Consider the following 25,494-nt stretch of genomic DNA (forward strand, 5'->3'; position numbering starts at 1 on the left):
TGAAAGAGAAATCAAATGCTTGGGTATAGGATGGGAGTTATCTGGCTTGGCATTTGTGAAAAATATCTTGCAACAGTGAATTGAATATGAGCCAACAGTAAGACATGGCTGTGGAACAATGAAAAAAGAACTTTAGGCCTCGTCAACAGAAGCGTAAAATGCAAATGCATATATTTATTAGACTTATAATGCCACCCCATTCAAACGTGACTCTAGAGAAACCATGGAGTTTTCCATGGGGAAAAAGCTTGTTCCAAATAATTCTATTCTGAGTTAAATAACTTCAGTACTGTGTTCAGTTCTGAATTCCAAGTTTTAAAAATAATTCAGAGAAATTAGAACAGGTTCAGAGAAGTTGTTGGGGAGTTTTTGTGAGTTTGCCCATTTTGATGCAAGGCAGAAGGCTTTTGCTTCTCTCCGTAATTTGGTGAGCCAAGACTGACCGTCAGGCACAATGCGACTCAACTCCCCTCCATCCAGTTAGAGGCGCCACCCGCTCCAGGGGCTCTGGGTGCCTTAAAACATCATTACTAACAGCCTGTGAATCTGTAGACGTGATTCTGGATGTGACTGTTTGCCATTCTCGTTCTCTGTTTCAACAGCATCTGAAAGTCCGCCCTTTGGCCTAACCAAGATGGCCCCAAAGAAAAAGCCCAAAGGGAAGAAGGGCAAAGGCAAGGATGGGGCTGTGAGTCCTTCAAGTGCTGCACCTTTTGTGAGTGAGAAGGAGGAGCGCTTGCAGAAGGAACTTGATATCCTTTCCGAACATATTGTAACCTACTCTCAGCGGCTACGGCACTTCCAGACGGAAAACGAGTACTTAGACAAGGAAGCCCAGCAGGTCCGAGAGGCCAGCAAGGTCTACCTCTCTTACTTAACCCGAAGAACCGTCCGTTGTCAGAATGCCATCATTTCCCTGAATGACCAGAATCGGTTTGACCTCTCTCAGATCCAGAAGCAGAAAGCAGAGGTGGCTGCTCAGTATGCTGAGAGAGAGAGGGAGGTGAGGCGCCAGCTCATTGAGCTGGAAAACAAGCTCTTCCTCCTGAACAGGGACGTGGCTGAGCTGCAGCCCTGGCAGGATCTGCAGCTTCGGCATCTGACCCAGATACGGGACCTGGAGAAGGAGCTGCTGATCACCAAAATACAGCACGCCGAGCAGATGCACAGAGTCAAGAGCCGTTTCCTTCACCAGGCAGCCGAATATGAGATGAACGCTGAGCAGAAGGTCCAAATTCTGGCCAAACTGGCAGAGGAGGCGGCGGTACGCAGTCTAATCCAGCACACCAAGCAAGTGAAAGCCGACAACTGGAGTCTGCAGAATGAGCTTCTGAGCCTCATTAAGCAAGCCCAAATGCTCAAGGCTTTTCTGAGTCACTTGCGGGAGCAGCAGCAGCGACTTTTTCAAGAACACCAGTGCAGGCAAGACCTCGCACGCAGGCGCTCCTGGCTGCAGCAGCGTTGTGGCTCTTGCCAGGTCGTCACTGCCGGCACCAGCTTTCGTTGCACCCCACCAGCCAAGAGCAAGCTTGCCTCCTCTTCCGCTCCAGAGGCCAGCCTGCTGATTGTGCAGGAATCCGGGCCCCTCCCAAGCGGCTACGAGGCAGAAAGGATGGCCGCGCCTCCCTTTCCCACACTCAGTGCCTGAAGGCCCCACCGCCAGGGTGGGGGCTCCCTCTCACTTCAGTTTCTTTCAGGCCTTTCACTTCAGTTTCTTTCCCAGATGAGGATTGAGGCGGCTCTCTTCCTGGAAAGCAGCACCTGTGATGCTCATGCTAGTGAGTCTGAGCTGACACCCACAGCCAGGGCCACTCTTACCTTTGGGGGGGGGGTGGCAACGTATTTTATGGCTGTTTATTCTAAATGTTCTGGGGTTATATTGGTCCTTGGTTTTATTGCAAGTTTCCCTGACAAATTGCATAGTAAGAGAGGTCACAGAAACCAATGTTAAAATAAATGTTATTTTTAAAACTTCCATCATTTGGGGCTACACTTTGGAGAGATTTAGGAAATGCCACAGATAAATATGTGATAGCACAGACCCATTGTGCAAGTTTTAAGATGCAGATTAGATGCCAGACCCACTGACAGATCCAGCTTCTCCGAGGTAAATTGCTTCTCTTTTCTGCATTTGGCAAGCACATATTATAAAAATGGACCGAGTTTCCAAGAGCTCTTTCTTAGATATGGACGATGGAGCACCTCCATCGTCTCCAGAGGGTTTAGGACAACTCGCCACGCCACAATTCAACGCTGGATAACTCAAGAAAGGGACAATGAATTGCAGCGTGCCTCGTCTCGCTTTAGCTTTGAACCTTCTCACCACTATGAACCCTGGTGGCGCAGGGGCAAGAATGCCATATTCAAGGCTGAACCCCATTGCCAGAGGTTTGATCCTGACCAGCTCAAGGTCTTCCATTCTTCCGAGGTTGGTGAAAGGAGTACCCAAATTGTTGGGGGCAAGAGGCTGGCTCTGTAAACCACTTAGAGAGAGCTGTAAAGAAGTGTGAAGCAGTATATAAGTCTATTGCTATTGCTTCTCAAGTTAGAAGCGCTCAAGGTTGGGGTGAGCCAGAGCATGGTATGCACCATTCATTTGTCCCTCTCTTGTGTTAACCTGCAGTGAATTGTTCCACAGTGAGTTGGCAGTGGTGAGATGCCTGTGAGTTGTCCCATTCCGATCTTCAGGAAGTTGGCCCAGAAATTCCTCATTTTGAGTTTGGATCTCCCTCTGTAAGCCTCCTCCCGTCCTCAGGAGCAACTTCCCTGATGTCCAAGCATTGGAAGAGCGTCTGTGGTCTTCACTTCTTTAGGCTAAACATGCCCAGTTTGTAGAAACGTAGGGTAGGTTTGTCCCTTGATACTTCTCCTCCCCCTTGGACACCTGATTTCCAGCTCTCCTGGACCATCTGGGATTCTTTCTCCTCCTTGCCAGCACCACCGAAGCCCCCTCCCCGCCCCCCAATGGAGTATGCTGTGGCCTCTCAGCTGAAAGGACCCCGTTTCCGGCTGGCTGCACAGGTGACAGAAGAGCCAAGGCCATGCACTGCTGGAGAGCAGAGGTCTGGACAGTGTTCTATCCTGCCACAAAATGGCTTCTGAGTGGTCTTCGGGCCCAAAAAGAGCCCCCAAGGCCACTTACCCACAGCAAGACAGCCATTAGGAAATGTGACTTTAGCAACTGAGAGGACAGTCTTCCCTGTGCTGCATGGGTTTAAATGGCCTCCAACTGTTCCCAGAAAGAAGACGGCACTGGTCTTGGGCCTACAAGACTTCTTCCCGCTGTAGAGGTCTCTAGGTCAAAGTAGGGGAACAAGCACCCCTAGCTCGGCTTCCAAACCCTTTCCCAACCTTTTTATGAAAAGTCCCCAATGCTCATCTGCAGATCCTGGGAATGCAGGGCCGGTTGCAGGGCCAGAAAGGAAGGGGGAGCAGCAGCCCCACAGGCATGGTTTGGGGAACATGCCACATCTCTGCAACCCATTTTCCAAACTTCTGCCCATGGATTAAGTTGGGTCCCATTCTGGAAAGATGCCCTACTGGCAGACAAATGGACGACCGCAGCCTGAGATGGTCAGCCTCACTTCTCTCCATCATGCCTGATGTTGATTCCCATGCAGGTGCCAGTAGGGGGCAACAGCGGCATTATTGAGGAAGGGGACACACAAAGATATCCCTGGCTGAATGCCCCCCCTCCCAAATGCTCTGAGATCCCTCTCCCAGCCTCCCATGGGCCTTCCGGAGGGGCTCCTGCGGGATCAGATGGGACGGAAGTGGAGAAAACACAGCAGAGCTCTTCAGAAAGGTCCTTGGAAGCAGAGAGCGGACGAACCCCAGGTGGGCAGGGACTCCAGCTGGAAACTAGCCCCCTGGTCAAGACCAACCCAGTGCCCGGGGTTCAAAACCCAGCCTACATTAAATAAAAAACAGACACTGCCGATTTTAATCCATGTAGAAAATACTTTTATCTCAGAAGCTTTTTCGGGGAGGGGGAGGCTTCGTTTGATTGTGAGATCAACACACAGGTTGGCTAGCTTGGGTGTTTAAGAAACCCTGTCACTTGGCTGGAACCAGGCAAAGTCTCACGTTACCCAGGGCTTCCTTCTCTTGGTGGATCCCAGGAGTTTGGGGTCATGACGGATCAAAGACCGATGTGACTGAGTTGAGCCCTCTGCCTGCCCGAGGGACGCAGAAAGAGGAGGAGGACTGCCTGCCTGCCTCCCTCCCTCCCTGCTGCAGGTGACCAGAGGCCACACTTAGAGCTGCTGGGGACTGGGAGCAACCGTTGGGGGAGAAGCACCAGAGACAGGCAGATTCTGGAGGGCAGACTTGCAGATGGTCCCATAGGACTGGGAGTAGCTGCCCAGGTGGGCCTTGGGGTCACCAGCTATTCCGACATTTGCTGTAACCTGGAACATTTTCTTGCATGGCTTCAGAAAGAAATGAGCTTCCCTGCCACGGGATTCAGGGTTCTGTGGATTCTGATAAGAACGAAGAGGGGAGTTGAGGCTAAATCGAAGGTGGACAATTGGAAGAGCGGGGCAGGATCATTAAGGGTATTTAGTACAACCACATCCTGCATTCTTCCAGAAGCTCAAGGAGGAACGTAGCACTCTTCCCCCCACTGATCCCACACAACCACTGCCCAGGGAGGGAGGCGTTTCCCCATCCCAAGGCCATCTGTCTGCCCCTCAGGTTTTTCTGGCCAGGAAAAGTGATCCTGGGCCGTTTCAGAGGAGCCCTCCAGCTGGAAGGCAGCCAAGCCTAGGACTATGGGTCAGGACAGTTTCACTCACCAGCCCCGCGGCAGCCCTGCTGGGAAGGGCCCCCTTCCTCGTCAGATGCTGGTTGAGGGCTGCTTCCTGAGCCTGGCTGAGCAAGGTAAGAGGTTTAAAGGGGGACACGGCCTGGCTTGTTGCCCCCGGCCCCTTTGGCACCTGTTGAGGCAGATGACAGAGATGGAGCTCGAGTGGTACTCCAAGATTCATCCACTCCCTGCATCAGTGTGTGACTCTGAACTGCAAACAACTCCACCAGCCTGGCCTCACACAACTCCCCCAGCAGCCCACCCAGATTAAAGGAAATCCAAGGCAGCCCCACCGGACAGAGCATTCTTTGCTTTGCCAGGCAGCCCGTCCAAAGGCAGAAACACGTCCCCTCGTATTCCCCTTCTTGGAAGCCCTTCTGAACATTTCCTACGAGCTGAGAACCCTTGATCAACAGGAGGAAAATGTGGCAGCACTCTGGAATCAAAATGAGAGGGAGCCAGGAGGATCTCCTCGGGTGAAGCATGCCAGCCCCCAGGGAGATGGTGTGGCAACTGGAAAGGACCTCCTGCAAGACCTGGGAGCTCCTGTGATCCTGGTGGAGGCCTGCAATCCTGGAAGGTCTAGATCAGCAAGAGGCAGAGCGACTCACGTCCCAAAAAGTGGAGGTGCCCGCTGCTCTCTGATACTGCCGAAGGCGGGAGGGAGGCGGACCCATCGCCACATTGCCAGCAGGCAGGAAATCTTTGGAATGGGGAGAAACATGAAAAAGAGAGAGATGGGTAAATCACAGGCAGGAATAGACAACCTGAGGCTCCAAGGTCCCAAGAAGGTTCCATACCCATTATGGACTACTGAGGGCACAGATAAACCTCAAAGTGATCTCAACGACTCTCAGAAAGAGTGTTAACAACCAGGTGACTGCAAGGAATATAAATTCTTCCATTGTCCATCATTTAGTCAGGACTGAGGAGGTTTCTTGGATGAGAAGTGAAACATCTTCAAGGAAAAAAAACAAAGTCCAGGCGCCTTTTGAAAAAGCATCTTTGGGACATCTTGAATGTAATTAATCTATCCATGGAAACATGTATTCATTTGTGGCAGGAAGGCAAATTCTTGCAATATTTTACTATACCTTTGCAAGGAGAATACACTTACTTTGGGCAGATGCGTTAACAGTAGGACTGCAGACTGTGGAGCTCAACTTTGGCTTTGGGCAAGGGTTTCTTGACTCATTTGCTCTCCGCTGGGAAGTTGCCACAAGAGGTGGTGGAGACCCATGGGATGGAAGAGGTTGTGTCCCTCCCTTCATTGGACAGTGGGCTCTGAGAGGGGAACTGGCATCTGTGGAACCAGACGGAAGAGGAACTCCCTGGAGGGGCTGCTTCTGAGCTTGGCTACTGGCCTTCCATTCCAAGATCAACTGGAAAGAAGAAAGAGAGAGAGTGAGTAAGAGGGAGGGAGGGAGGGAGGAAGGAAGGAAGGAGATGGGAATGAGAGGGAGGGAGGGAGGGAGGGAGGGAGGGAAGAAAGGAAGGAAGGAAGGAAGGAAGGAAGGAAGGAAGGAAGGAAGGAAAGAAGGTGACAGGAATAACCAACATTCCAGGAGATAGGTTTAAGATACAGAAGGAACTTGACAGACTATAACATTGGGCGCTATCTAACAAAATGAAATTCAATGGTGAAAAAAAAGTAGGTAAGGTTCTAGGCAAGAAAACCAAATGCACAGGTATAATATATAGGCGGTACCTGGCTCAATAGTAGTGAGAGGGATCTTGGAATCCTAGTAGACAATCAATACGAGCCAGTAGTGTGCACCTACAACTCCAGGAGGCAAACTGTTCCACTGATTCATTGTTCTCACTGTCAGAAAATTTCTCCTTACTTCTAGGTTGAATATAGCTTCCACCCATTACTTTTTGTCCTGCCCTCTGAGGCTCTGGAGAATAAGTCAATCCCCTCTTCTCTGTGACAGACCCTCAAGTACTGGAAGACAGTTCTCATGTCCTTCCTAATCCTTATCTTTGATAGGTCAGGCATACCTAGCTCCCTTAACCATGATACAATTTGGCCTCCAAGATCCTTTTATCAGCTTTGTTGCTCATCTCTGCGCGTTTTCAAGGATCTCAGATACTCTTTTCTGCATTGTGGTGACCAGAACTGTATTCAAAGGGTAGCCTCACTAGCACACTTCTCTCTCCTCTCTTTTCTCTCTCTCTCTCTCTCTCCCCCTCTCCCTAATTTTGAGTCTATCTTCCAAAGTGTTAGCAATTCCCCTCAGCTTGGTGTTTTCCGCATATTTGATGAATTCCCTTCCTATATCCTCTACAGCTTTTAGGAAGGAAGATGCTGAAGAGCACTGGGCCCGGAACAGAACCTTGAGGAACCCCACTGGATGCTTCCCTCCATGGAATGTAGTTCCATTCAGGATCACATGCAGAATTATTCTATCTTACCAAGATGTAGGATATAGTTTATCAAATACCCTACTGAAATCTGCTACATCCACAGAATTTCCACTAATTCAGTCACTTTATAAAAGGTAAAGGTTCCCCTCGCACATATGTGCTAGTTGTTCCCGACTCTAGAGGGTGGTGCTCATCTCCATTTCAAAGTCGAAGAGCCAGCGCTGTCCGAAGACGTCTCCATGGTCATGTGGCTGGCATGGCTAAAAGCCACAGGCGCAAGGAACGCTGTTACCTTCCCACCAAAGGTGGTCCCTTTTTTTCTACTTGCATTTTTTACGTGCTTTCGAACTGCTAGGTTGGCAGAAGCTGGGACAAGTAAATGGGAGCTCGACCCATTTACGCGGCACTAGGGATTCTAGCTGCTGAACTGCCGATCTTTCGATCGACAAGCTCAGCATCTTAGCCACTTATAGTCACTTTATAAAGAAGGCAATTACATTTGTTTGACATGACCTGTTTTTAACAAACTCATGCTGGCTTCTAGTAATCAACTTGTTCATTTCTAGATGCTCACAAATCCTCCACTTGGTTATCTTTTCCAGGATTTTCCCAAGTATTGATGTCAAGTTGATTGGCCTATAATTTTGTAGACTGTATTTGTATTTATTAAACTTCTATACCACCCTTCTCCCGAAGGACTCAGGGCGGTGTACAGCCATATTAAAACAAACATATACTCACAAAATTTAAAAACAATTTAAAATAAATATATAAATTTGGCCCTTATGTTAAAAACTACAAACACCCAATTTAAAATTCATTTTTTTTAAGCCAGCCTGGCCTGTTGGAACAAAAGAGTCTTAAGGGCACGGCGAAAGGTACGTAGGTCAGGGATCATGCGAACCTCCAGGGGCAATTCATTCCAGAGAGCAGGTGCCCCCACAGAGAAGGCTCTCCCCCTGAGTGTCACCAGTAGACATTGTTTGGCCGACGGCACCCTGAGGAGTCCCTCTCTGTGGGAGCGTGTTGGCCGGTGGGAGGCTATCGGTGGCAGAAGGCGATCTTGTATATACTCAGGTCCTAGACTGGAACCACATCAGTTTTTTTCCAGTGCTCTGGCGGTTCTGCTGTGCTCTGGGAGCTCTCAAATATTTCATTCATGGGTTCTGAGATCACATCTGCCAATTCCCTCCACACCCTGGGATTTAAACCCTCTGGTCCAGGAAACTTAAAACTCGGTCAGAGCAGTTAGGTGTTCTCTAGGCAATTCCTCACCTATTTTGACCTGCATTCTTCTTCTGTCTCCCAATGTGCTGCTTTTGACAAGTTAGGCTATTTTTTCCTTTTGCATAAAGACAGATGTAAAAAAGGAATTGAACACTTTCATCTTCTCCCTGCTGCCCGTCACTTTCTTGCCATTTTTTCCAGCTGGTGGACTGACCATTTCCTTGACCTTCCTCTTGCTCCTTATATAGAAACCTTTACAGGTTTATTTATAAGAAACTTTTGTTATTTTGGCATTTGTTGAAAGCTGACTTTGAGCCTTCCAGACTGTCCTTGCAAACTCAAACTACTATTTGTTGGTATTCTGCTCTAGTTACAAGCCCCTCTTTCCATCTATTACGTTTCTCCTTTTTATCCCTCAGCTCCTTGTGCAACGGAGCTGCTCACATTTACTTTCTCTGTGGTATTTTGTTTGGGCCTTTGTTACCTTGTTTTCAGTTTTCCAAACATCCCAAACTGTTTTCCCCTCAGGATTTCCATCCGTGAATCCTTCCTATTCTTTCTCTTAGTTTGTTGAAATCAGTTCTTAAAATCTAGAGCACTAGTCTGACTTTGTTCAGTTACCCTTACCTGCATCAAAGTAAATCTGAGAATGGCATGGTCACTTTCTCCCAAAGTTCCTACAACTTCGGGACATGCTTCTTCCTTCAGCTCTCTTAGGGCCGTTAAGGATCTCCCAAGAAAAGAATTAAAGTCCCTCAGGATCCGTAGGGGCAGGGGATTACCTCATAAACTCGATTGCGATACTCAGCCACTGAGAGCTGCACATCATCAGCCAGAGGGAGGATCACACTGTAGTCGAGAGCAGGCTCTTTGGCAGCACAGTGGAACCTACCAAGAGAAGGCCGGGTGAGCACAAGGCTGTCCGAAGGAGGCTGAAACAGGCACAGAAACAGCTTTGGCCATCTGAGAGCCCAGGTGGCCGTACCAAATCTCCATGGAGCTCTCACCTCTGCACATAGGGGTGCTCCAGCGCCTCCTCTGCCGTTAGCCGCTTCTCAGGGTTAAACACCAAGAGCCGTTTTAGAAGGTCCAGGGCCTGGGCAGGAGTGGAGGCAGGCATGAGCTCCTCCAAAGACAGCTGGGGCCTGCAGCCGGACAGAAAGCACGCTGCAGTTCTGCTCCACAGAGCGCTCCCAGCCAGCTTACCCAAGGCACTTACTGGGCTGAAAGAGGTGCCTCCTGGGGAACTGTGATCCCCTCAGCAAAAGAAAACACTCACTGGCAGCTCACACGGTTGATAACTGAGGCTCGGTAGTCAGAATGGAAGGCATCCAAATCTGCAAAGCAAAGCAACGGATCAGGATCCTTGAGCGAAGAGCCTAGCTTGGGTCCTAACTTCAGACAAAACAAAATGCCAGGCACTCTTTCCCTCCCTGCTCTTTCGGGCATGTCCCTGTGTAAGAGGGGCCTCCAACAGGAATTAGGCCACACACACTGCACTCTCCTGCCCCTGGGGAGAGGGCTCCTCTACAAGTCCTTCTCCTGGATGAAGGGTAGCCAGTTTGCCCATCACTCCAACTGGTCCAGAATGCGGCCGCGCGGGTGGTTATGGGCACAACTCGTTGTGCCCGCGTGACACCCCTCCTGCGCGAGCTGCACTGGCTCCCAGTGGTCTTCCGGCTGCGATTCAAGGTGTTGGTTACCACCTTCAAAGCGCTCCATGGCATAGGACCCGGGTACCTCTGAGACCGTCTTCTGCCACCAATAGCCTCCCACCGACCAGTCCGTTCCCACAGAGAGGGTCTCCTCAGGGTGCCATCAGCCAAGTTATGTCGGCTGGCGACACCCAGGGGGAGGGCCTCCTCTGTGGGAACCCCAGCCCTGTGGAATGAACTGCCCCCGGAAATACGTAAGATCTCCGACCTCCGGGTGTTTCGCTGCACACTGAAGACCCTGTTGTTCCGCCAGGCAGGGCTATCAACATAATAATTTTAAATTGGGGTATTTTAAATTTTTGGGGTTTTAAATCGGCCAAATCTATTTAATTATTTTAATTTTTAATTATTGTTGTGTCCTGTGTTTTTAAATTGGCCGCCCTGAGTCCTTCGGGAGAAGGGCGGTATAGAAATAAAATTATTATTATTATTATTATTATTATTATTATTATTATTATTATTATTATTATTATTATCATCATTATCATCATTATCATTATCATTATTATTATTATTATTATTACATGGGCTTGATCTTGGAACCTGGCTGCCTTCCCTTCTCATTTGTCCACTTACTAGCCAAAAGCAGATCCTCCCTCCCTCCCTCCCTCAGCTCCCCTAAACTCAGGGGGGTAACAGGAGATCGGGTTGCTGATCTCCATGGACGCTCTCAGCTCCCTAGACCTCTCCACAAATTCCAGCCTTAGCAGGGGGATGAACGAGATGACACCAGAGTTCCTTTCCAACTCTACGGTTCCCTTTCACACTGAGACCAGGATCAGCTCCCGAGCCATCAAGAAGGCCAGCGCCTGTGGCCAGCAGTACAACAGACAGAAAGGGGAGGGGCAAGGCGTCTCTATGGGCCACCCCAGGAGCCTCAGCCTCCTTTTTCTTTTTTTTAATAAGTTTTTTATTATTTTCCATTAAAAAAAAAAGATATAAACATTTCATCTCTCCTTAAACAGTGTGCCATCTGAGTACAAATATTTCTGGCAACATCCACAAAGTATATACATTGAACAATTATACCTTCTGTAACTCTTCCTTTCCTTCATAACATATTTTCTAGTACAAATACAATAACATTAAACATAGTTATTCTCATCGTACTCATATTATCAATTGCCATTTTATTCTTACTCTATCTTAATATATTTTCTATTCTTATTGTCTTCTTCCTTTATTTCCAATTTCCTTTTTTTCCCTCTAACCATTGATAAAATACTTCCCATATCATATAATAATCAGTTTGTTCGTTCACTTTAATTGCTAGTGTTAGTCTATTCATTTCTACACATTCTAATATTTTCCTAATCACCTTCTCTTCAGTAGGAATCTCTTCACTTTTCCAATATTGTGCAAATACAATTCTACCTGCTGTTAATACATGAATAATTAAATATATATTTTCTTTGTTATAAGTTTCAGGTAAAATCCCCAACAAGAATATTTCTGGTTTAAACTCAATACGTTGTTTTATCATCTTTTCCAACCATATCTTTATTTTTGTCCAATACTTCTTTGCTTCTGCACATGTCCACCACATATGATAATAAGATCTAGATATCTGGTGGCACTTCCAACATTTAGCTGATTTGTCTTTAAACATCTTTGCCAACCTCACTGGTGGAAGATGCCATCTATAAAATATCCTATATAAATTCTCTTTATATGCAATTGACATCATTAATTTATAATTCCTGTCCCATAGTTTCTGCCATTTATCTAGTTCTATCGTATAACCAAAATTTTTCGCCCATGCTATCATTGTCTTCTTTACTTGCTCCTCTGCCAGTTTTTCACCCAATAAATAATTATAGAGTTTCTTTATTAATCTTTCATCAGTTCCTGTTAGGATTTTATCTAATTCTGTTGGTTCTTTATAAAAACCCTGTGATTTTACATCTTTCTCATATCTAGAATAGATATTCAGATTGTAAAGAAAGTTAAGTACCTAGGGATTCAATTGACAGCAAGATGTGTAACAATTAAAGAAGATAATTATTATAAGTTGAAACAAATTCAAATAGACCTGGAAAAGTGGAAGAACCTACAATTATCACTGGTAGGAAGAGTAGCAACAATTAAAATAAACATATTGCCAAGACTATTGTACTTATTCCAAACAATTCCGATAAAATTGGGAAAAAATTATTTGAGGAACTTAATAAAATAATACACAAATATATCTGGGAAGGGAAAAAAGCAAGAATTGGCTTGAAAATGATGCAAGATATAAGAAGCAGAAGTGGTTTTGGGCTATCAAACTGGGAATTGTATTATCAGGCTGCAGTATTAACATGGATGAAAGAATGGATTGTATTGAGGAACACAAGATTATTGACCCTGGAAGAACATGATTTACAACTGGGGTGGCATGCTTTTTTGTGGTATGGAAAAAATAAGATACATGGATATTTTCAGAGACATTATATAAGAAATGCACTAATGTTGGTATGGGAGAAAATTAAAGAACAACATTATTTGAGGATACTGGTCTGGCTTTCAACAATGGATTCACCCAAATGTTATTAATATGGGAAATATTGTTAGGTATAAAGACATTTTGAATGAAAAGGGGGAACTGAAAACGAAAGAGGAAATGAGTGAGCAAGGGATCAATTTAACATGGTATGCACAAGTGCAGATACATTCTCTTTGTTAACAAAGTTAACAAGTTAACAACAGCCTCCTTTCTGAAGCTTGGCTGAGGACCAAGGTATCTTATAAGGAGGACCGGAGCTCAGGGCTAAGCCGCTCAAGAGTCTGCCTGGAGAGGGTTAGGGGAGACCAGATTCTTTGGACCAAAAAATATATCAATCCCACATCCCAGGACTACCCATCTGCTTGTGAAACTCTCAGAAGCTCCCTGCCTGCCTGTGAGCCAGCTGGGCTCAGCAGGAGGAACAGCAGAAAATCTTCAGGCTCCACAAGGCATCTCAGGACACAAACCGGTGAGATTCTTGGGGGAGTCTTCAGTTTCCCTTCAGCAAAGGGGCAGCGATGCAAGAACGGACCAGCTTTTTACACCAAGGAAGGGAATTCTGGGTGGCTCCACCTGCCCGTCCCATCAGATCTCAGCAGAGACGGAGATACCCACGCACCCACAGAGGGAGCCCTTCTTACCTTCTGGGCTGGGGGGAGGAATAACACGCAGGATCTGCTCTATCTGGTTGACGGTGGACGTTCCTGGGAACAGAGGCTTTCCCAGAAGCATCTCTCCCAAGATGCAGCCGATGCTCCACATGTCCACCCCCTTGGTGTAACTGCAGGGAAGAAAGAAAAAAGACAGCTGGGCTCAAACTCCCCCCCCCCCACAAAAGAGGCCACAGACACCTGGCACTGAACATGGGAAGAGGAGCCGGTTTTGCGTTATTGCTCTGAAAAAGTAGCAAAAGAGTTCACCAGATTTGATTAACCTGGGAGAAACTGCTTCAGCTGTTGGAAACGGCTCGGGTTGTGGCACTGCAATCAAGTTCCCCTGGCAGCCATGCCATGGGGCTTCATTAAGGGCACAAAGAAACATTCTGAAGCTCACAATGTGAATGTCATATAAAGGAATACGGAGGCTAAATCCGGCCAAGCACATAGTCCAAAAAATTGCATCACACAGCGATTGTGGTGAGGGGGGGGGGGGTTGGTCACAAACGGCATAATTTCTCTATGTTGATTCTGAGGATATGCTTTAATAACTTGCTGCCATCCTTCCAAAATTAACACAGGTACCTGATTTGCTTCCCCATTTCCAAAATGTTCCCTGCCATTCCAATTTGCAGCTCCCATACTCACCTGAATACCTCACGACCAAAGATGGGGACAATCCAATTTGACAATTTGGAAGAAAAGAAGAGGCTCTCCTGTTTGCAAGTCATCTGTTAAATTGTCGCTGTATAGATACCCTCCTTTTCCCTTCAACTCTTTTTACTTTCTCTGCCACTCACTGCCTGCCTCTCTTGCTCTCCCTTTTGTGTTTTTGGTGGCCGTGTATTCGAAGGAAATGGCCAGGCAACCATGAAGGTGCTTTAGCAGAATGGAAGTGATTGCCCTTTTCTTCCTAGTGGCCACCGAATCATTTTTGTAAATCACACAGAGAGCTTTTGCTATTAGACAATTATAAGTTTTTTTAATAAACACGTATGCAAAAGACTTGCCTCCAATCTCAACTATCACTGCTCAGCAGTTATTGCTGTGATCAGGGAGTAGTAAATTAATATATAAGGACTTCACCTCCCAATGTCCCCCACCTGATGTAACTTCCCCATCACAAGATCTTCACTTGACACAGCCTCACCTGACCCATCACAAGACCTACTGACCACACGAAGCTTTTATAAAAGGAAGAACACCACTGACCCTGACATCCCCTAAACTCTGCTGAAGATGTTACCTAGGCTGGTAACGAAACATTTGGAAACCACCCACCCACAAGCTTGGAGAATGAACCTTCACCCTCATCCTACACCTGAACTAGAGATCTTTGACACTATTGCAAATTAACATACAGTTAGAAGTCCTGTAGCCCAACCCCCTGCCGGGGGCAGGAGTCCTCAGACTGTTCCAGTCCTGCCAACCCTTGCTTGATTTATTTTATTTATTTATTTTATTTATTCAAATTTCTATACCGCCCTTCTCCTTTCGGACTCAGGGCGGTGAACAGCCAAGATAAAAACATCTATACAAAACATCACAGTTTAAAAATAAAGTTAAAATAATTTATAATTTGGCCCATAATTTAAAACTTGTCAATTAAAATCAATATTAAAATTTTAAAAACTAACCCTAAAATCAAGACAGACCGGCTAACTGGAAAAAATGAGTTTTTAGGGCCCGACGAAAAATCCGAAGGTCGGAGATCACTCGTATCTCTGGGGGTAGATTGTTCCAAAGGGTAGGTGCCACCACAGAGAAGGCTCTCCTCCTGGGGGTCGTCAGCCGGCATTGTCTGGCCGACGGCACCCTGAGGAGGCCCTCTCTGTGGGAGCGAACCGGCCGGTGGGAGGCTATTGGTGGCAGAAGGCGGTCCCGTAAGTACCCTGGCCCTAAGCCATGGAGCGCTTTAAAGGTGATCACCAACACCTTGAAGCGCACCCAGAAGTCCACCGGAAGCCAATGCAGCTCGCGCAGGAGAGGAGTCACATGGGAGCGCCCCGTCGCTCCCATAATCCCCCGCGCAGCCGCATTCTGCACCAGTTGGAGCCTCCGGGTGTACCCCAAGGGGAGCCCCATGTAGAGAGCGTTACAATAGTCCAGACGAGAAGTGACGAGTGCTTGAGTGACCGTGCGTAGGGAGTCCCGGTCCAGAAAGGGGCGCAACTGGCGTATCAGGCGAACCTGACAAAAAGCCCCCCTGGCCACGGCTGTCATATGCCCTTCTAAAGACAGCCGCGCATCCAGGAGGACACCCAAGTTGCGGGCCCTCTCCGTGGGGGCCAATGATTCGCCCCCAATAACCAGCGATGGCGTCAGCTGGCTATACCGGGACGCCGGCAGCGTTTTATTGATCCAGCAATAAAGTTGCCATCTTTCCAGGAGGCAGCCTACCCCACTGCGAAAGAGCCCTCTGGGTCAGGAAACTCCCCCTCTATCTCCTGGGTCTCCCTACAGTCTGTAAAGCTTCTACATGCTGTTCCTTGTCCTGCCCTGCGACAGGGCCCTCGGGTCTTGAAAGAAGGCTGCTGTGTCTCTTCTTTGGGTTACATGTATCCAGTTCCCCTGACTTTCACAACAGATTTAGCCTCCAGGCCCTCACCATCTTTGTCGCTCTTCTCCACCTTCTTTCTAGTTCTTCAGCCTCCTTCTTATACTGGGCCAGGATTTCAGGCCAGTCTGATTAGCGCAACTTAAGAGTAGAAATACCGCTTCCCGTGATCTCAACTTTATACCTCTGCTGATGCAGCCCAAGACTGTACTGACTCCTTCAGCACCTCGCAGACTCATACTTAATCTGTGGCCTGCCAAAACAGCCAGGTCCTTCAAGCAGACATTACCTGCCAAGTTAGGCAATACCTGTCTTGTGCCTGCATGTCTGTTTTTTAGTGTTCAAGGACAATACACTCAATGAACCTGTCCATTCTCTTTCTAAAACCCTTAAATTGGTGCTCACTTCCACACCCAATGGCAGCAAATTCCAGAATTCACAACTTCCTTTTATTGGTTCTCATAGCTTTGCTTTAAATTGTAATGGCTTGGCCCAGGTTCTAACATTATGACAAGAAGAAGAAATTTTTCTGTCTACATTTTCCACATAGCGCATGGTGTGGGATCCAAAATCGGCAAACATTAGTGGACGTGTCTTGAGTCACAGTTATGCTGCACAAAAGAATAAGCTAGAAGCCAGCATAATAGAAGATAAGTTGTACAAAACAAAAGTGCTGGCAGCAAAGAGAATTGAGGGTAGGAAGCATAGGCTACACAAGAATTAGAAACCAGTAGCATTTGTTTAAACAGCTGTTCTGTACAATTCCCAGAAAAAAAGCCAATTAGAAATAATTACATGTGATCAATGATAAGGTGCTTTTATCTTAAATCAAATCATTGCTTGTTCCGAGTAAGGCAATTAGGAAAATGACATATGTGATTAAAGGATGCATTTGTATGTAATTTTTATTTTTTCCTCTAAAAGAACACTCTGTACCTACAGATTAATCAATTTGAAACATCTTCAGTTGTTGGTTGTATTACCTGCAAACTGGGATCAAGGGAGAGCTTTCCTATAGTTCTGGTATAATAGACAGGATGCCGACATCCAGATATCCAACCTGAATCAATCATCCAGTGCTGCTGTCACAGCCAGCTCTAACACCAACCACTCCAGCATCTGACTCTGGCTGTTGATGGCTCATCAGGGAAAAGACTGGACTTGCCAGAGAGGTCCTGCCCCATCATGTTCCAGGTGTGGCAGGCGTACCTCTCAAGGCGTTGAAAGCAGATACTGTAAATGGTCGGCTCTGAGTAGCCCCCTGCACCAGGCAGCTCCTTTGGTGTGAGATGATCTCACAAGCAAGTTACTGTGTGCTGAGAGAGTGAACTACGAAACTCAACCCAAAGAGGAGCCCCCCCTCCTCCCCATTGTCCAGAATTGGACATCTTGCAATTGGACTTCCTTTGTTTTTTCCTTGAAAACATTTCACTGCTCATACAAAAAGCTTCATGACTTGGATGACTGAGAATCTCCATGGACGCTTGCTGAAACGGATCAAAAGTGAGAGGCAAGTACAGCAGTGGATTGACGTGCAAGGCCCACAAGATCATTCAAGTGTTGCAGAGATAGGATTCCCCACATGCAAAAGGTGTGAATGCCAACTTTTAATAGGCCACCTGTAGGCGACAATGGGAGGAGCTTTGAAGTTTCTGTCCCAGGGACATTTTGAGAAAGGCAGACAGGTTCATTTGGGAAGCAAATTAGAGAAGGACATAGGAGAACGGAGACGAGGAAGGAAAACCAACCCACAACAAGAATTGTGCAACTGACAGCAAGAGAGCCTTCTAGGGGTTTTCTTGCACATGCCCCCACCGAAGGCTGCGCTGCCCTTTCCCTCCTCCCCAGTTTGCTCCAAGAACCAGGAGCAGCTTCCAAGCATTGCTCACTCAGCAGTGCTGAACCAATTCCATGTTGTTCTAGAGCCAATTGCTTTGGGTCACGGTAATCGGTCCAGTGCTATTTGTGATTTCTCTTGCTTTCATTCAGTCTCTCTAGGATTTGGGGGCATTTGCATTTTAAGTTCCTCTTTAAAAGATTGCTGTTTTAAGGTTTCCCACCAATAAGATTGGTGGAAATTTTTTGGGAGTGTTAAATAGAATGTAGAGGATGAAGAAGTGGGAGAAGACAGACATATCAAAAGCAGAAAATAGACATTGAACCATGTCTGGTCTTGTTTAAGAGTTGAAAGTTATTGCAATGGCAAAAAAGAGGTGTGGGGAGTAAACTACCTGCTGCCCTGCCAAAGGGGAAAAAAAAAAAAAAAGAAGGTGCATGCGCACACACTGCATGGGTCATAAAAATGGAAAATTTGATCCAGGCAAGATGGTTTCCTTGGAAATGAACCAGTAATAAGGGGGAAAGGGAAAAACAATGGCTTAAGTCGTCTCCCTGAGCACTCAGATCCTCTGACTCTCACAAGGTCTAACTCTTTACAAAACAACCCAAGATATTGGTGTTGCTTTACAGCTTGTATCTTTGCAACTCAAGAAGAAGAAAAAAATTTTTTAAAGGAGTGCAACCATTAAGAGGTGGCCAACTGCATTTTGCCAATTCTTATTTGAATTTATTGGCTCCTGAGTTATCCTTTAATTATGGAAAAACTCAAAAAATAAAAGAACCTCCAGCAGCTATTAACCCAGAAGTGACAGGGCTCTGGAAGAAACACATTCACAGTTCACAGGAAAGCCTGTTTCCAGCCGAAACACTGGAGAATATGCCCATTTTTTGAAGCTTTTTCAGATGAGACAAGTGGATCCATGAGCTCCTCTCTTAACTGGATATTTTGAACCAAGGAAACAACCAGATTGTTCCTGGTTCAAAATGGGGAGAACTGCTATGTGGTTTGCTGCTCTAATTTCTAAACTGTACCCTCAAATTGGCTCAAGGTTTGTACAAATTTCAAATTATCAAACCAGGAAGCCACAAACTCTGATTACAGGGAACAGTTCCCTTCTGTCGTAATCTAACAAGCAGTTAGATTATGAAAGCCTAACTACAACTTCACTCTGCAGCTCTATCTTGTTTAATCCCACTTAAGACCTCAAAAAAGCTTGGGACTTTGGGTGTTGCTATTACATCCCTGGGAAGGAAAAATAAAGCTGGAAAAAAACACTCTCCCTCCTTCTACAATTCACGTGGATTTCGTTCCTTACCATTTTGATGCAAGCAGGATCTCAGGGGCTCGGTACCAGCGAGTAGCAACATACTCAGTAAGTGCAGGGTTGCCTTCATCTTTTTCAATTTGGCCCAGGGAACGAGCCAGTCCAAAATCACACAACTTCACAAAGCAATCCCTGTCCAGCAAGATGTTGGAAGGCTGCAAGTGAAAGATGATGAAAAGAAGAGGGATTCATACAGCCATCAAATCACCTGACCCACTGGCATCCCGTATGCCCGATTCTACTAAGAGGAGGTAAAAAAGGGAATATTTTGGAATAGCAGTGATCAAAGATAAGAGCTTCTCCTCAAAAAACCTTCCAGTTAATAAAAGAAATGCATTTTAGGACCTCAATGCAGGATGGAGAATGTGTTTTTTGAGGGGAGGATGGTACCTTGGAGGCGAGGGAAAGCCTGGCCCTTTTCCCTTAAAATAATAATTCATTGTCCAGTATAAGGCGGCTTTAAAATCTTCTTTTATAAAGCCTGCTTTAAACCTTAACTGCTGAGTGACAAGTGAATTTTCTGGAGACTGTACATGCAAGATAATGCTTATGTTAGAGGGGAGACTGTCTGCAATAGACAGACCCACCTAATGCAAAATATGTTCTTCTCCATTGCTGGGGTGTATCCCCCCCCCCATATACTCCCCTGGAGCCCATTACCCAGGGCCAAAGATTTTCTTGTCCTTCTTGTATCAGGCTAGGATTTAGCCAAGAAACGGGCCATGAAACTCACCCCAAGACCTAGGGCTGATTTTTATTATTATTTATTTATTTATTATTTGGACTTATATGCTGCCCTATCTCCAGAAGGACTCAGGGTGGCTCACAATAATAAAACACACAAAGTCCAATCCTTCCTTTAAAAATACTCAATAAAACTATAAAAACCATTAAAATCCCCTCTAAAACCCCTTTAGTCGAAGCCGGCCAGGCAAAATAGCCATGTTTTAAGGCCACGGCGGAAAGAGCGAAAGTCAGGGGCTACCCGGAGACCCAGGGGGAGCCGATTCCACAGGGTAGGTGCGCCCACAGAGAAGGCGCGCTCCCTAGGGGTCGCCAGCCGACATTGTCTGGCCAGCGGCATCCCAAGGAGGCCCTCCCTGTGGGAACGCACCGGGCGATGGGGAGCTGTCGCTGGCCGCAGATGATCCGCCAAATACCCCGGGCCTAAGCCATTTTCCCCCATTCCATTCAATTGTATCCTATGCTCGAGATCATCTGGACAAATCCCTGTTAATTTTCTTGGCAAGATTTTTCAGAACTTGTTTGCCATTGCCTCCTTCCTAGGGCTGAGAGTGGATGGCTGGCCCAAGGTCACTCTGATGGCTTTCATGCCAAAGGCAGGACTAGAACTTACAGACTCCCAGTTTCTAGCCTGATGCCTTCACCATGACACAAACTGGCTAATTACTTTTTCTCAATTTAACTGACCCCATAGTTAAGATATAAACTATACAACCCCGGGGGAGGAGGTATAGAAATATAATAAGTAAATGAAGTGTCTGGAAGAAGGTTGGGCAAAGTTAAGATAATCCAGGCCCCACTCATTTATTTTCATTAATTTAAGACTTTTCTACATAAATAGGAATACATTAAAGGAGGTTTTGATACCTCCTCACCCACAAAGTCCCATTTCAGGGAAGGTGGTAGAGAGAGGGTGCCTGGGCTTCAGCTTCAGAAGACTCTGGAGGAAACAGATTATCTGGATTCAGATCAGTCAGGTTTCAAGATAGGATTCAGTATAAAAATCATGTTGGTCATGCTAGTTCACAATCTGATATCCCTCTTAATGGCTCCTTGATCTCTCAGGGGCATTTGATTCCGATGGCCATGGTATCCTTCTGAATCAGCTTTGGGGGTTGAGGCTAGGAGGCACTGCTTTCTGGCATTTCTTCTCATTTCTCCCCGACTACCTTCAGTCGGTGTCAATAGGTGTGGAACAATCATGCCCTTGGGCCTATGCTCAGGCTCTGATGCTGCCTCCTTAACATACATGTGAAGCTTTTGGGCGAAGTCTTTGGAAAGACTGGGATAAGAAGTGAAAATATGGGGATGATACCCATTTGTGTATGGCTGGCCAAGGGATGTGGCCAAAATCCTAACCAAGTGCCTGGAAGCTATATAGAGCTGGATGAAGAGGAACAGGCTCAGGGTTCATCCTGCCAAGTCCAAGTTGCTATGGCTACTAGGGCCCCCAGGATCTGGAGATATTTCACTGTCAACTCCCAATGGGAGTTGCCCATTTATTTTGCTGCATTTCTCCATTCAAGACTTGTATTAAATTTAAGCACTCTCCGCTGTTGCTCAAAGAGCAGGTAGAAGTTCTGCATAAGATGGCCTGGACACAAGCACATCTGTGCCATCAATTGTGGCCTTTTCTGGCCCAGATGGCCTTCAGGAAGCCACTCCTGCCCTGGTCACCTCACGATTAAATGAGGCTGCTCATTCGGAAGTCTCAGCCTATTGGTGATCCAGAGCACAGAAATGCAGACGGTGATGGAATGGCTGCCTTATGTGAATATGACTGCATTATTCTGTAAGCTGTACTGGATACCAGATGGTTTCCAATAGAATTCCATTTTCTGTTCCTCCTTCATAAAACCCTTCCTGGCAGAATGCCTGACTGTCTGCAGGACTCTTTGTCCGTCTGTCTGTCTGTCTGTCTGTCTGTCTGTCTGTCTGTCTGCACAATCAAGCAAGCAGGGCAGATACACTCTTGGTCCCACTGATTAAACAGTGTCACCTTGAGGTATCCAGGAAGTGCACCTACTCTTACTCTACTTGCCCTCTGGAACTATATTTCCCAGAGATTCTCACAACCTCCACATTATGACTTTTAGGAAATTATTAAAGGCCTAGCTCTTCTCCAGGACCTTGGGGACAGTGTGGTTGTGGAGCTTCTTTAGTTGTGGTTGTTTGTGGCTGATGTTCTGTTCTTCTGGTCACCTGTGTCTTTTTTTTAAAAAGTCCTTTGTCTTTTTATTTGTAAGTGCCTAGAGTCATCAAGGAATTGGAGGGAAGGCTTAAAATTTGATAAATAAATAAATAAATAAAATAAAAACCTTCTGGTCCCTGTGAATAACATTTCCTGAGTGGATAAATTTGGTGGCTTTCAAGAGCTGGTACAGGATGTAGCACTTATGAATGTCTTTCAGTAAATTCCCCTTCTTGATCACTGCATGCAAGTCTGTCTCTGAAACAGGGGACATAAAAGCAGCAATGAAGGCATTGCATCATGGTTGCAATACCTAGCCGTTGTTCCAAGGGTGGCTGCAGGCCAAAACACATCACTAGCACTGCTTAAGCAGAACACATCACGTACATTGTGGAATGTGGGATTTGGCTTTAATTTTCAAGGTTCCCTATTGGCAGAGCATAAATTCCCATTATAAACCCTAACCCACTAAAGGATTCTTCAATATACTTCCATTATTAACGCATTTTATTACTCTGAAATAACTCTGCAAATTGCTGAACAATTTAAACCACTCCAAGACCCTTGTCTTGCAAGTCATCTCCAGAAGTTTATCTTCCATTCAAGCTTTCATTTGAAATAGCATTTACAAATTTGCTTTTATTTATTTATTTATTTATTTATTTATTTATTTATTTATTTATTTATTTATTTGCTGCCTTTGAGGCAGTGTTAATTTCTGGCAACTGACTAGTTCCTAGAATTTTATTCATTACAATTATTTTATATCCCTCCTTTCAGGAAACAAGCCTCCCAAAGTGCTTACAACAATATAAATAACTCTAAATGAAAATGCAATAAATAGTTAAAAACAAGCAAACTTCTAGGATTCGAATCCAGCTGGACAGACTTCTGTGGTGCTGGCTGCCTGCCTTTCTCCCTCTCTCATGGGAAGCTGGGAAGAGCTCACCCATGGATTCGAAAATCAGATAAATGTCCTTGTCATTCTGAGCCCGGATGACATTCAGGAGCTGAATGATGTTCGGATGCCCTCCAAATTCCTGCAAGACATAAGACCAACACAGCCCTGGCCTATGCTCCCATCCTTCCAAGCTGGGGATCAGGGCCACAATTACACAGGGGTTCTTCTTCTTTTTCTAGGGCAGGTTCAAGTTGGTTGGGGGAGGGAGATCACTCACTAGACACCTCCTGTCTAGGAGGTGTCTACTCTCCTTCTTTTCAGCAACTATCTGAAACTGGGTCGGGTCACCTGCCAATTTAGAGCTATACTTTTAACTTTACCTTTTGACTTCAGACTGGCCAAGCCATGTTGGTATACAATCCTGTGTGTGTGTGTGTCTTCCAGGATTCACAGCTCCTGCTTGAGGAGCAGGTATCACCAGGAAGGTCTTTGCACAACTTGTTTCATGTACCAGTTAGGGTTTATATGGGGGGGGGGTGTTCAGAGAGTCACTCATGCCCTAGTCACCTTGCAGCTTGAATTCTGCAACACACTCTACACGGGGCTGCCTTTGAAGGTCAGCGAGAAACTTCAACTGGTCCAAAATGTGGTGGCATAAACAATTATGCCTTAATATGCCCATGGAACACTTATGCTTTGCTAGATATACTCTTCTCCCAGGCCTTCAGCAAGGGACACCCCGCCTTGTGTTCGCCCTTTATTGTCTTCATCTTTTATTGATTTTATTGAAATTTCATTTGATTGTTGCGAGCGGCCCAATTTCATTTAGTCAGGCAGCATACAAGTTTAATTAATTATTGTCATTATTGTAAGCTAGGGCAAATAGGAAGACCGCAAGTAAACAGTTAACTTGGCCACTTCAATCGTTACCAACCAAGCAAGCCCTTCTAAGAAAAACTTGCAGACTGCAATGTCTTTTTTATATACACTGTGGTCTAAGAGTCGACCGTTTATATAAAATCTATTATTTCTTACAAAGCTATTGAAACCCATACACAAATCCAAAAATACTGGTATAAAGAACTGGCCAAAACACCTATTTAAAAAGATTGTGCGAGAACTTACAGGACCTGCTCTCAGGTGTCTTCTTCAACTGTTTAGAAGGATTGTTTCAAACCTTTCAGGAAAAAACAGCTTCCCAAGACAAGGGACGAGAGCTGAGAGGGGAACGAAGGGGGAGGGGGGTCGCCCGGGGCCCCTGGCTGACCAAGCAAGGCCAGCCCTGAACCGCCCCCCGGGGGGAATGGGAGGCCGGACGGGGAGGCGCCTTCCCACCCCACCCACCCCGAGAGGGCCGGGAGGGCTCGGCCCCGAAGCCCCCGGACGCCTTTCAGGACGGAGCTCGCCGGCTCCGCTGAGCCCCGGCCTCCCCTCAGCCGCCGTCTCCGCGGGGCGATCCGAGAGGGGCCCGGCGCGGAGGCTCACCTGGAGGAACAGGATCTCCCGGAAGGTCCTCTGCAAGGAAAGAGCGGCAGCAACGCTCGCGCGGGGGAGGGAGGGAGGGAGGGCGCCACCGGGGGCCTTCCCAGCCTATCCGCAGCCACCCCCGGCCCGAGAATCTCCCCCCGCGGGCTTCACCTGGGCATCGGTCCGGTTGCGGAAGGCGTCGAAGATCTTCTTGACTGCCACGCTGTCTCCCGTCCGGCGCTCCGTCGCCTTCCACACGATCCCGTAGGCCTGTTGGGGAGGGGCCGGGCGGGAGTCAGCGAGGGGGCGGCGGGCGGGAGGAGACGAGGGAAGCCCCCTCCCCTTCGCGCGCGCGCACCCCTTTGCCCAGCCGCCGCTTGATCTCGTAGCGCCGTGCCACCGGCTCCTCCACCTCGGCTGGCACCCCGCTCATCCTCCGGACAGGCCGCCGCCGCTGCTGCTGCTAGACGCGGTTGCCCTGGCAACGGCCGGCCCCCGCACGCGCGGCCCTCCCCCCGGCGGAAGCGGCCGCCCTCTGGCATCCCCGAGGCTCCTCCCCTTCCGCCTGTGCTGTCCCGCCGCCGGTGTGGCCCTCGGATCCGCCCCCGCCTGCTTTGATGTCGCTCGTCTCCCTCTGCCGGGTTCCGCGCGGGCTCTTCCGCCGGCCTGGCGGTGCCGGGGCGGAGCTGAAGGGCGCTCGGGCTCGGATCAGCTTTTTCAATCGAGGCGACGGATGGGTGCCTTCCGCGCGTTCCTTGGAGCCCGAACTCTGGTTTTCCTCCGGTGGGCAGGAAGGAAATGAATCCTCGGGCTGAATCCTGGAGGAGACGCGACGTTTCTCGGCGGCCTTTTCCCATGTCTAACCGGTGTTTTCTTCTGTGGCTTTCCGACGCCTCACGTGTATCAAATGCACCCATCGGCTTTTTTTTTTGCCTCCTGTGCAAAGACCCCCCCCTCCTCCCCGCTTTAATAAAATGTTTTTGGGTTTCCTTGAAGTACTTTTGGTTCCGATGGCAACAAACCGCCTTTTACGTGCATTCACCTGGTGCAATGAGCTAACGAGGAAAATGGGATTCAACCAAAAGTCTTTTAATTTCAAAACATATGGACAGATTTAACCATAATTTCATTTGGGAAAATGTGACCATCCTAGACCAGGCCAAGTCCAAAATTGCCAGGGAATTTCTAGAAGCCTGGCACTCTGGCAAATAAG

At 47.1% G+C, this 25,494-nt stretch overlaps 2 protein-coding genes across 3 annotated transcripts; one reads left to right on the top strand and one right to left on the bottom strand.

The window, feature by feature from the left end:
- Window positions 1-634: 634 nt before the first annotated feature.
- On the top strand, window positions 635-1,648 carry CCDC166 (coiled-coil domain containing 166). The gene has a single exon (XM_070939149.1). It carries the CDS (start codon window positions 635-637, stop codon window positions 1,646-1,648), a length of 1,014 nt encoding a protein of 337 aa, XP_070795250.1.
- Window positions 1,649-3,957: 2,309 nt separating this feature from the next.
- On the bottom strand, window positions 3,958-24,754 carry MAPK15 (mitogen-activated protein kinase 15). 2 transcript variants are annotated; one of them, XM_070940150.1, is made up of 14 exons: window positions 24,640-24,754; window positions 24,453-24,551; window positions 24,300-24,329; window positions 22,863-22,953; window positions 22,041-22,171; window positions 18,970-19,133; window positions 13,243-13,382; window positions 9,681-9,738; window positions 9,409-9,546; window positions 9,184-9,289; window positions 5,925-6,189; window positions 5,419-5,510; window positions 4,797-4,937; window positions 3,958-4,481 (listed from the first exon to the last, which is right to left on the bottom strand). In XM_070940150.1, exons 1-14 carry the CDS (start codon window positions 24,712-24,714, stop codon window positions 4,257-4,259), a joined length of 1,755 nt encoding a protein of 584 aa, XP_070796251.1. In that variant the 5' UTR covers window positions 24,715-24,754; the 3' UTR covers window positions 3,958-4,256. The 2 variants fall into 2 exon arrangements, with proteins under 2 accessions (XP_070796251.1, XP_070796252.1); XM_070940151.1 differs by lacking the exons at window positions 22,041-22,171; window positions 22,863-22,953; window positions 24,300-24,329.
- Between the last annotated feature and the right edge of the window lie 740 nt (window positions 24,755-25,494).

The sequence above is a fragment of the Pituophis catenifer genome, unplaced genomic scaffold (genome assembly GCF_029215685.1).
Source record: "Pituophis catenifer annectens isolate HBS135680 unplaced genomic scaffold, rPitCat1.0.hap2 SCAF_3, whole genome shotgun sequence".
Lineage (NCBI taxonomy): Eukaryota > Metazoa > Chordata > Lepidosauria > Squamata > Colubridae > Pituophis > Pituophis catenifer.